Source organism: Polypterus senegalus, chromosome 1, assembly GCF_016835505.1.
Source record: "Polypterus senegalus isolate Bchr_013 chromosome 1, ASM1683550v1, whole genome shotgun sequence".
Classification (NCBI taxonomy): Eukaryota; Metazoa; Chordata; class Cladistia; order Polypteriformes; family Polypteridae; genus Polypterus; species Polypterus senegalus.
In genome coordinates, this window is record NC_053154.1 from 128,086,245 (window position 1) to 128,098,825 (window position 12,581).

The 12,581-nt window shown below is 40.0% G+C and overlaps 2 protein-coding genes across 2 annotated transcripts in view; one reads left to right on the plus strand and one right to left on the minus strand.

Annotated features, from left to right (window-relative positions):
- dhx36 (DEAH (Asp-Glu-Ala-His) box polypeptide 36) overlaps nt 1-1,449 on the plus strand; it is a 108,038-nt gene extending 106,589 nt beyond the window's left edge. The window contains exon 25 of the mRNA XM_039757508.1: nt 155-1,449. Within this exon, the coding sequence (XP_039613442.1) occupies nt 155-340 (186 nt within the window). The 3' untranslated portion in view covers nt 341-1,449. The remainder of the gene's footprint in view (nt 1-154) is intronic.
- Nucleotides 1,450-2,671: 1,222 nt separating this feature from the next.
- The window catches only part of LOC120531789 (rho guanine nucleotide exchange factor 26-like), a 116,988-nt gene continuing 107,078 nt past the window's right edge, over nt 2,672-12,581 (minus strand). Inside the window, exons 13-15 of the mRNA XM_039757533.1 lie at nt 9,949-10,019; nt 9,695-9,799; nt 2,672-4,879 (exon numbers count right to left, since the gene is read on the minus strand). Coding sequence (XP_039613467.1) covers nt 4,737-4,879; nt 9,695-9,799; nt 9,949-10,019 — 319 coding nt within the window. The 3' untranslated portion in view covers nt 2,672-4,736. The remainder of the gene's footprint in view (nt 4,880-9,694; nt 9,800-9,948; nt 10,020-12,581) is intronic.

Here is a 12,581-nt window from a genome sequence, read left to right on the forward strand (position 1 = left end):
GTGTGGTAGAAAGTAGAACTTTATTGACTTTTATTTTGCAGCTGTTGGTAGCTAGGATGTGTGACTTTTGTTGGCCTGAATGGCCTGTGTGCTAATGTTCTGTTACTACAACCAGCCTTTTAAATATGTACTCTTTTCTTTTGTACTTCAACAGGATTTAAGGAAAGAACTTGATGCTCTTCTTCAGGAGAAAATCAAAAACCCAAAGCCTGTGGACTGGTATGACACAAAATCCAAGGACTGTGCTGTTATTTCAGCAATCATTGATTTAATTACTACACAAGAGACAAGTGCTTCCAAAAACTGTGCAGCACGATTTGCTGGTGATTATTATGATTAACGCTTCCCATCGGGCATTACTGTGAAAAATGACAGATATTTGACAACTGCCAGACACAACCTAAGTCGAGTTTTGGTCAAATCTTAGCAATGTCACATAACTATTAAGACATACTTTTTCCCATTCTGAATTAAGAAATTGCATAGAAATTGACAGCAAAAACAATATTATATTTATATAGTAGGGGGTTTATCACAATTGTAAACCATCAGAATGACATAATTTGTACATTAGAATCTTTTGATACAAGGAGCTTGCATGGTATAAATGTTCTCTTCAGTCGTGGCTTAACATGCGTAGTTTGGAATTACATTTAATGAGTGTGGCACACAGGCCTGCTATTATGTTACACTATTGTGTCTACTTATGTCCTTGGTACTGTATGCAACAAAATCATAAAATCGCTTTTGTACTGCTGCTGAGTAACAAAGGATATATCAGTTCCATGCATTTTTACCCCGAAACAATCCTTGAATTGTTCCTTTCTCATGTATGCTGTATTATTTTGTGTCTGAGTGCTGTGAATTTTGTTTGTCCTTTTTCTACATTCCTCGCACCGTACTTTAACACTGAAGTGCTTTCTGATGAGCACTTAATGTATTCATGACTGGTCCAACTCTACCCATGTAAATGGGCATATAAAGATAGTTACAGCAAAGCCCTGGGTGTCCGACTGCAGTTGTAAACGTCCCAACTGAGGTGTCCTCTCACTTCCTACAAGTAAGTACACTAAAGGCTGACACTCATATGGTACTTGGCTGCTCCCTGGATTGTTCTCTGCCTGTTTCAAATTCTTTACCAAAATGTTACATGGAATTCCACTTATGATATCTCGGCAGATTGAGTTTGTGTTCTGGTACCCAGTGTAACTACCAGCTGATAGAAGTTATGAAGCCAAAAACATTTAAATGGTTTCAGGTGTTTTGTGTTCAAGCTGTTAATTGTATTTTTATGATAATTACAAAATGATGTCAATTTCAGGACACTTTTGTATAACAATGGCTAATATTTGTTTCTTTTGGTCTAGAACATGTTTGCTTATTTTACTATCTTCAGATGCTGAAATATTTCTGTTTCTAAAGTAAAATAAATCTGCGCAACAAAGTCTACAAATATCTTCATACTGGAGCTGCTTAAACCAAGACTTGTGTCAATATAAGTTTCAGGCGGCATTTTGATATGCTGTAATCCGCCATGTTTGATTAAATGCAGAGTGTAGAGGCTCTGTATTTTTAAAATATCCTCAGAGATCACTTCATTTACATTTTAGCCAAATGTAGCGTATTGTAGAAGAATATTCATATCTTGTTGAGCTGCCACGTGTCCAAACCAGCTTAGGCTGTTTCTTCTTAGCACAACACCTACCACCTTCACACACAGTTTTTCCTAAAACACATTCATGTTCCACTAACATCATGACACTCCACACATCCACCTAATTACTCTCATCTCTGCTCTTTCCAGATTTGCGTCATGCTCTGCTTTCACTGGCCATGTCTCACTCACATACTCCACTCCTCACACAGCTTTCATGAACTTTGCCACTGAATGCCAAGGAGGCTACCTTAGAAGTGAGAATGGGGTGACATCCATCCATTTTCCAACCCGCTGAATCCAAACACAGGGTCACGGGGGTCTGCTGGAGCCAATCCCAGCCAACACAGGGCATGAACCAATCCTGGGCAGGGTGCCAACCCACCGCAGGACACACACAAACACACCCACACAACAAGCACACACTAGGGCCAATTTAGAATCGGCAGTGCACCTGACCTGCATGTCTTTGGACTGTGGGAGGAAACCCACGCAGACACAGGGAGAACATGCAAACTCCACACAGGGAGGACCCAGTAAGCAAACCCAGGTCTCCTAACTGCACCATCGTGCCGCCCGAATGGTGTGACAGCTAACTGAATTACTCCCATACCCCCCATCATCTGCACTTCAAATTATGAGACAATTCCTGTAACACATACACTGCATGGCCAGGCTCCCACCTCTTCCAGGACTCCTGACCCCACAACTGTTTCCTGCAATTACATTGAGGATTTTTACTTCCAAACTGTTTTTCCATTTCTGTGTTGTCTTCTTCAGTTGTGCTTTATTTTTGCACCGTGTTTCCTTTGCTCAGAGGAAGGCCAAAGAGCATGTGATTGAAGATGACGTGAAGAGAATGGCTCTCGCCTGAAAGGATATTGAGGACTGCAGCGAGTGGAGGAAGAAGCTTTGGAGCCAATTAGCTAACCTGCATAAACCCCAAAAATGGCTGTAAAATGGGGGATGAAGCTGCCTAGTTTAGCTGTACTGCACTGAAAATAAAGTACACATGAACATAAGAAAAAAATGTGCATTTATTGGAAAAATCCTAAATACAAAATCATTACAACATTGTCATTTAGTAAACTAATCCTGTACAATGTAGACGTCTTTTTTAAATAAAATTAATTCATCTTTGTACTTGTACATCATAAACTACAAGATTTGTACATAAAAGAACTCTACAAATGTTACCTTTACTTACAATGGGAAATTGATATTTAAAAGCATTCATTAGAATCCAGGTTAATTGTGCTACTGTACATTTGAAACCACTGATTAGTAGCAGAGTGTCAAGTGATCCCAGTCTTTGAAAATGCAGACTTCTATTAGTAAATGAAAAGAAACATAAAGTGCTATGAACAGGGTAAACAATGTAAATGTTTGCAAGGAAATGAGATTTTAGCCATCTTAACTGAAAAAGTTTTTCACCATCAAGCATTGTTGAAGTCAGACAATAACAATGTATCTTGAAACCAGCCATCTTTTAAATTTGACATAGTTGGTTTAAAGAGAAGGATGACATCTATAAATCAATACTTAAAACTTGGGACATAAAAAACCTCGACAGTGTCAGAGCCAAAACTAAACCATTTTAGAACCAAATATACCAGGAGGGCTTTATTGAGATGATTGATATACTCAAACTGAAGCTGTTTTTTTATTTTTTTTATTTTCAGTTTTAAAACTAAAATAGTGTTTCATTTCTTCCCTGCATTAATCAGTTTATGGGTGATTAAAAAATTGTTTATGTAATCTTTTTTTTCTAACATTCTGACTACTCTCAAGGCTCTGCGTCTGATCTGTCATCAAAGTTGCCATGCTTGACAATGTCTGGACACATACATGATTACCAGGTGAGCGTATTGCACATTACATCATATAAATCGGGTGTACACGACAGAACACACAAATATTTACACAGGTTGAGAAAGGTAAACCCTTTTAAATTTGTAAACATGTTATAACTAACATTAAGTAGCAAAAGAGTTCTAAAATTATATTAAGAACAACAATAACTGATTTGTATAGGTTTATGATCAAAATGATAATAACCCTGAATGCTAACAAAGTGGAGTACATCCTTTATGTTGCTGACGGGTTGCTCTTGATGCTTTATGTTTAGGAACGATCTGTTTCAAAAATTCTACTGCCAGTGGCGTCCATCTGAGCTCATCTGCGGCAGGATGGCAGTGCTGATTTGAAATATTGTGCAGATCTCGTCTCCATGTAAGAATGTCAAGCAACATTTCTAACTGGGGTAAGCATTTTACATCCGCTTGAATAAATTCTTGATGTTGGTTAAACAGCATTCTGCTCAACGTTTAATTTCAGTTCAACTTTGAATATAAATAGCATTAAAATATCAATAAGTGAAGGTTGTTCTGCTTTTCGGTCTTACTGCAAGCAAATTACATGTAGACAGAGGAAGCTAAAATAAGTTTTGGCAATTAAAAAAAGCCAGCTATTTCAAAATGATATATGTGAAGTAAAAGAGGTGCATAAGAATTTATTTTACAAATGGAGGCAAAATCATCTGCACAGACTTTGTGCCGTAGATCCCTGAAGGTGTGAGCCGCAAGTTCTTTGTGGAAATGAAGTATTACATTTGTTGCAGACTTTTAAAAAACACAGTACAGTATTGGCAACAGATCCCTGAGTTGAAAAACAAGTTTAAATGTGTAAAACAGCATAGAAAAACTGTGTGGTGTTTAAGAACAAAGTTCTGTTTAAAGAAAATTAGAAACTTTAACAGGGACAGTTTTAATACATCATCAGTTAGAAATGAGATTATCATGTGACTGCACAGTAAGACATGCTTAAAATATACAAATAAAAATTAGTTTTTATATATAAACATTATTTACAGAAATCATTTTTAATAATATGAACACCACATCCTTAATGTGACAGATGCCAGTCCAAGAAATATGGTGTGCCTGAAAATCGTAGTCCACTTTGCTTTCAGCAGAATTTGCTCAAAGAAAAAAGCTGAGATATTAAAAGAATTGTGTCTAAGGCGCTTGAAGTGCAAGTGACTCAAGGATGACAGATGACCAAGAGAGCTTGAGAAATCTTTTTAAACGTTAGTTTCCAATCCCAGCAATCGGCCCATCCTTTGCATGTTTTTCTCAATTGTTGCCTGGCATGTGATCTCTTTTGCACACTCGGCTAGAAACCAGCCTCTCTCGCCGTCTCGCAGGCGCTCTCCGTTGTACCACCCTACACCAAGGACACAAAAAGTGCAGCAACATTAAATGCCTTTAGAACAATTACTTCTTTTTACATCATTAAAATTTTTGTAAATCCTGGATGTTTGTCTCCAGAGTAGACAGTGGGTCAGTCAACATGTATATATGGGTGTGTGTGTATATATACTGTGTATATATATATAGATATACACATACACAGTGCTCAAGTAAATTACAGGAACAGTTTTTAATTAGAGTATAGCATCAAACATCTGGGATATTGTCCTAGTCACTTAAGTAGCAGAGGGGGTTGTTAATCAGTTTCAGCTGCTTTGGTGTTCATGAAATTAACAACAGGTGCACTAGAGGGGCAACAATGAGACAACCCTCAAAACATGAATGGTTTAACAGGTGGAGGCCACTGATATTTTTCCTTTCTCATTCTGACTGTTTTTTCACTCATTTTTTAATTTGGCTATGGTCAGTGTCACTACTGGTAGCACGAGGTGATACCTGGACCCTACAGAGGTTGCACAGGTAGACCAACTTCTCCAGGATGGCACATCAATATACGTGCCATTGCCTTAAGGTTTCCTGTGTATCCCAGCACAGTGTCAAGGGCATGGAGGAGATTCCAGGAGACAGACAGTTGCTCTACGAGAGCTGGACAGGGCCGTAGAAAGTCCTTACCCATCAGCATGGGTAATCGGTATCTGCTCCTTTGGGTAAGGAGGAACAGGATGAGCACTGCCAGAGCCCTATGGAATGACCTCCAGCAGGCCACTGGTGTGGATGTCTCTGGCCAAACAATCAGAAACAGACTTCATGAGGGTGGCCTGAGGCCCCAATGTCCTCTAGTGAACCCTGTGCTCACTGCCCAGCACTGTGGAGCTTGATTGGCATTTTCCATAGAATACCAGAATTGGCAGGTCCACCACTGGCACCCTGTGCTTTTCACAGATGAGAACAGGTTGACCCTGAGCACATGTGACAGACATTAAAGGGTCTGGAGAAGCCGTGGAGAATGTTATGCTGCCTGTAACATCGTTCAGCATGACCGGTTTGGTGGTGGGTGAGTGATCGTCTGGGGAGGCATATCCATGGAGGGACGCACAGACCTCTACAGGCTAGACAACGGCGCCTTGAATGCCATTAGGTATTGGGATGAAATCCTTGAACCCATTGTCAGACCCTATGCAGGTGGAGTGGGTTCTGGGTTCCTCCTGGTGCACGACAATGTCCGGCCTCATGTTGTGAGAGTATGCAGGCAGTTCCTGGAGGATGAAGGAATACCATTCATTGGCCCACACACCCGCCTGACCTAAAACCAATAAAAGACCTCTGGGACATTATGTTTCGGTCCATCTGACGTGGCCAGGTTGCACCTCGGACTGTCCAGGAGCTCAGTGATGCCTTGGTCCGTTGTCTCATTAGGAGCAAGCCTCGACGCTGTCAGGCATGCATACAAGCATGTGGGGGCCACACAAACTACTGAGTACGATTTGGAGTTGCTGCAATGAAATTTCGGCAAAATGGACTAGCCTGCCACATCATTTTTTCACTTTGATTTTCAGGGTGTCTTTGAATTCAGCCCTCTGTAGGTTGATAATTTTCATTCCCATCAAAGGATATGACATCATTTTGTTCCTAACACATTACCCAGTCCATATATATATATAGGCATTCATGAGGCCTTATGCTTCTTCTTGCCAACTCGGGTCTGCAAGTGAACAATGTCTGGAGATGCCACCTCAGCATGGTATCAAATCTCACTCCAGACTCTCTTCATTTGCAGCTCCTGGCTGGTAGAACATGCTGCCCACCACCTTTGAAACTGCTGACTCCCTCTGTGTCTGTTCTGTGAATTTCTGTCTAATTGATAATGGCTTTGATAGGTTTTAGTAATCTAAGAATTATAACTCCGCTTGCATTTTGTTCGAAGCTTTTCATTTGTGGCCATTGGTTTGTAACCGTGTCCTGTAATACTTGTTCTCAAACAGTCCCCCAGACAGATGTTTGCTTGATTTTGTTGACCTCTTTTGTGAATAAATATAAATGTAAAGCTGATTTACGTTTATATCAAGAGGCAGACATTAAATGCACCAGGGCATGGGGAAATGGGACATCACTGCTGACTGAAGGGGCTCTTTACAGTACAGAAGCAGACAGCTGCCATATAACCTTTCTGTTCAAAGTGACTTTTTTTGCTTTTTCATCTAACTGAAGTGTAAATGTGAAGGTTCAGTATTCCTTTTATTCGAAAGGTTACCAGCAGGGTGCTGGAGCAGCATGTGAATTCCATACTACAGTATAATGTTACATCCTTGACCCTTGTCTCTAAATAGTAATTGGGATTTTTGTTGTTGTTTTATCCCTTAACTATGCTGTACGGTTTTTCAGTATTAACCCCAGTCACCCATGATAGGCACATTTTCCCCCCACCAATTGCAGTCTTAATCTTGGCAAGTAAGTAATAATTGTGAATAACTTCCATCATAGGCCAACAGAGGCTGCTTGCTCATTTTGGTCAGAGCTCAGGGGTGGGGGGTTGACTTGTTTTTCAATCTCAATCCTATTTTTTGTAAAAATAGATCGATTTGTATGGAATGATTACAATAAAATTATTTAAAAAAAAAAAAGAGTTGGACAGACCACTAAAGCAGATGCTCAGTGTACTTTTACAATTCAGACTGTCGGCAGGTTTTTTACTCGGCAAGCATCACAAAGCCTGTGCACTCTTATTTGCAAGAATGATTTTTTACTTTTAGTTTCTACAAATCAAGCAGTTGTTTTCACCCATTAGAGTTACTGATTTAGAGATCAGAAAGGGGATAGCCAAGTGAGTGTTGTATAACATAAGAAAAATAGGAAAATTATTTATTTTGGAAAATTTTGTTCAATACTAACTATTAATTAAAATGCACATGATACACAGACAGCTGCACCTGCTGCTTCCTTAGGTATTCTGGGAGTAGTGATGAGCTACACGTGAAAATTGGATTTGGCAGCAATGGCTTTGCATGCAGTGACAATTTGCTCTGGAGAAACACACTAATATGCATGATGGTGCGTTTTACTGCGTCTTCGGGTGAAAAATACGCAGCATGTCACATTTTTAGAAACTGTATTGCGCTCCTCTATGGTGATGTGAACGAGGGGTATAAATAGAATTAATTTTACTTTTGTAGTATGTATTACATGTGTTGCACAGCTGCAGATAAACACACAGGTAAAAAACAGAAGTGTGAACAAGGCTCCTCTGGGGGGGAAAAAAAAACCAAAGACCCTAAAAAACTCTTGTGAAAGTAGATTTAGTGTCAAATCTGTATGGAAATTGAAACTTGCCTCTGCTTGCCTACAGAATATTCAGTGGGTCAGAACATATATATATATAAGGAGACACTTCTGAGGTCCTTTGCTCCTTCTCGACCACTCACGTCTTTGAAGAAGGGGGTCTGGTGCTCTCCCCCATGTGTGGAAGCAAATCTCAGTCCCGACTTTTCATGTGGAATGAGGTGCCCACCTCCGTTTGAAATTCAAACTCCCTCAAGGTGTGTAAGAGGTGTTTGAAGAGTCTTTTTTTGAATTTCTGTGTAACTGAAGTTAGTTAAGGTCTTGTAACTTAGCAATCATAACTTTGTTTGTATTTTGTTGTGAGCTTTTTCACTTGGCCTCTAACACTTGTTCCCAAATAGTCTCCCAGACTGATGCGTACTCGATTATGTTGACGTCTTTTGTAAGTCGTTTTGGATAAAAGCATCTGCTAAGCAAATAAAGATAAGTGTAAAATATTTTGATATGGGAACAAGCATTTTAAAAAAGTGAAAAAGCAGACAAGTAGAAAGATGTTTTGTACGCATTTCTTTTTTTATATATCTAAGTTATTTTTACACTATGAAAACAAATTATCTAAAATGTATAGAGCAGGAGTGAAATGTGTAAGAAATTTTTTTCAGAAAGACCAAAATTATTGAATTATTTTTAAAAGTATACAGACAACAGCCCAGCATTTCAGCTTTATTATGATCCTGCATGCACACAGCAGCTAAGAAAGCCCACCGCTCTGCAGTCGCTGTTAAATACATGTTCTTCTTACCATTCCATATCATAAGGTGGCTGTTAAAACCGCACATGTCGATTGTCATAGGATGCAAATCCACTACAGAAGAGCACCCTTCTGCTGAAGGATTTACTTGGCTTACAGCTTTGTGGTGTTTGTTGCTGCATTCCTTTGGCCTAAATAATCCAAAGATTTTACAAGTAGTTATAATTTTCTAGTGCGTAAACTTCATACACCCCCAATCCCCACCCACTGGGTAAACAGCTCGCTGGGCCTGCACAAATTTGACAGGAGTGGCCGCAGAACAAACATGCCTGGCCAGCAGAATGTGTACTGGCTGCAGTGTCGCTCCATCTGCTCAGGTTTGCCAATGCTTCTCCCACGCTGCTGCTCACATTTGTTGCAGTTTCACAAAAAACAACCCTCCTCCCTGGATGTTGTGATGCATATCAAGTGATCAAGCCTATTTAGAACAATGTGTCCGTTTCAGGTTACTGGTTGACTCTGACAAGGCGGAAATAGAAAACAAGAATTGTATTGAGGCCTTAAAGTTCAGGAGAATGTGAGTTTTATTGTGTGCTTTGTGCTTAGTAAAGTGGAGATGAGCCTTGTCACAGGTGCCATTTGCAATAAAGACTGAGCGATGCAAGCATTACTGTCTGATTACTCCCCAGGATGCAATGAGCACCTGCCAGCATCAGAATTATTCACATCTCAGAAGATGTTATCTCTGGTAAAACGACGCAACAACTGTAATAGTAGTAATAAAAAAATGCCGACTCTCACCATCATTAACTTTCTGGTAAACCAGTACAACATCTGCAACCTGCAGTGAAAGTTCATCTGGCTGTTTTGCAGTATATGTCCTTGTAATCTCCACCTGAGTAAGTGCTGTAGAAAATTGCAAGGTGAGAAATGGTCATTAAAGTAAATAATCAGTGTAACTGGATCACACAAATTCAAAAAGCCAAAAATGACAAGGTATGACTTTGTCCACAAGATGGCAGTCAATGCACATTGAAAACTTGGCAACCACCTACTTGTTCTGTCTGTGATTTGTTTGTCGGCAGAATTCTGTCCCAATGCCGTCACCCAGCGGGCTCTTTCATTCCTAGAAATTGGAAAAAATGTGCCTTAATAAGATTTTTGAAAAAACAGAATAATGAAGAGCATACAAAGATACAGTTCCACCTCACTGTAAGAAATAAGACAGTCAATATACTCCATTCGGACTTCACTGACACCAGTGCTCAGGGCTAAAATTCAAAATAATCCAAATTCAGGGGCAGTGGGGAGCCAGAGCCAATCCCATCAGCACTGGGCGTCTATCACAGGGCCCGGCCAATATGAAGTGTTGATGGTTTTGTAAAGATTCTGAAGAGTAAATGAGAAGTTGTCATGTTTGATGATATATGTCTGTTCTAAGGCTTCACCCTTCTCATTTCCAATATGCTCCTCTAGACGTTTTTTTTTTATTTTTACCAGCAGATACAGTGTGACTATTTTTCACCCGCACACTGACCCCAAGGTATCGGGTGACACCTAAACACGGATTCAAAAAATCTGTGCTATGCCTGTGCACCTTTACTCCTTTTTCACATGTGCATTCACATTTGCTTAAGTTATTCACTCATGCATGACTACATGTCTTTAACAAACATTATATAAAATACTTAATTTCTACTGCATGCCATTTTATTCAGAACACTTAAAAACAACTGTTTATAATTTAATCCCAGTCCCCAAGTTGTAGCAATAGCTAGTGGTTGAGACTGAACCGGCCACGTTGGGCGTTACAGCCATGCTGCCTGTCTTAACTTACATGACAGTATTAAACGAAACCATTACTTACACATACATTTTGAGATCCATCCATCCATTATCCCAACCGCTATATCTTAACTACAGGGTCATGGGGTCTGCTGGAGCCAATCCCAGCCAACACAGGGCACAAGGCAAGAATAAACCCTGGGCAGGGTGCCAGCCCACCCACCAGGGACAATTTAAAATCGCCAATGCATCTAACCTGTATTTCTTTGGACTGTGGGAGGAAACCAGAGCACCTGGAGGAAACCCACGCAAACACGGGGAGCACATGCAAGCTCCAAGCAGGGAGGACCCGGGAAGAGAACCCGGGTTCCCTAACTGCAAGGCAGCAGTGCTACCCACTGCGCCACCGTGCCGCCCCACATTTTGAGATGATACTAGGATATTATAACGCAAGAGTAGAGTAGGTGTTCATATTTTAATATAATGCTCACATTAATTCAGCTGGTGTCTCCATCAGAGTTTTTGTGCTCAGCTGCTGGTGCCAGAAGAACATCAGAGCTGACTAGAGAAAAGAGAAGCCCAAACTACAGCAGGCAAAAATGCGTATAAGCAAGAACCAGCAAAACACTGGATGCCAGCCTGAACTTAGTGCTGAAACTCTTATCAAAAACAGTATGTCTGACACAATGAAAACCACAGCCAGGAATCAAACAAGTGCCACTCTAGAGGTAAATTGTACCCGTACCCTTTTTTGTTGCAGAGAGATAAATATGATTAAATTATAGCAAATAAAAACATTCTGTTCAGGGACTGCTGGTTATTAAGCAGTGCTGTCCAGTTTCATCATTTCATTCATCAGGATTTGTCGTTTTTGTTAGTCCAATATAATAACCCAATAATAAGTACATTCACTTTGTCTGCAGCAGGGGTCGCTATTATTATTATTATTATTAGGGAGAGTTTTAGGGTCATGAATGCAAAGTACAGTGGTGCCTTGGTTTGCAAGTATAATTCGTTCTGGAAACACGCTTGTAATCCAAAGCATTCATATATCAAAGCGAGTTTCCCCAATAAGAAATAATGGAAATTTGGATGATTTGTTCAACAACCCAAACATACTCATATAAAAATGATTGATACAAAATATAAAGAAATAATACATAAAAGAAATTAACCTGCACTTTACCCTTGAAAAGAATCGTGGCTGGTGTGAGGGCGACAAGAAAGGAAAGGAGAGGAGGAAGGGGGGTTATTGTGTAGGACGACTTTCACTATAACTAACGGAATCACTGCTATCTGTTGGCTTACTGGAAGCTTTTTCTTTTTTTGCGACTTTAACAAGGAACCTATCCAATGACAGTTGCTTTTGCCTCCTTTTGAGAATATCGCGGAAATATGACATCGCATTGTCGTTAAACAGATTCATCGTTCGCACAGTTACAGCCTTATAGGACACAAAATAAAAAAAAATGCTCTACACACACACACACGTGATCAGAATGCTATGGTAAACAGTATACGCTTGTATGGGTGTTGACTATACGAGTGAGGCACACTGACTGAGACCGAGCATGGGAGATGATTACCCACAATCCCGCAGCATGAAAGAGGGAGAGAAGAACCATCGGCTCAGTTGTGATCACGTGATGCTCCTCAGAAAAAGCGTTTTCGTACTACTCGTATTGCAAGACCTATTAACAATTTTTGCTCATCTTGCAGTAGGCTGTACTGTATAGGCTTTTCTGTACAGCCTTCAAAATTACACATCCAGTACAAAACTTTAAACACAGGTGTACTGCTGCAGTTTTGTTACTTGTTCACTTTTCAGGATTTATTTCAGTGAGATTTCTGTTTTTTCTCCTGCACCTTCCCTTCTGTGAAAAATGACCATTAGCATTAATTT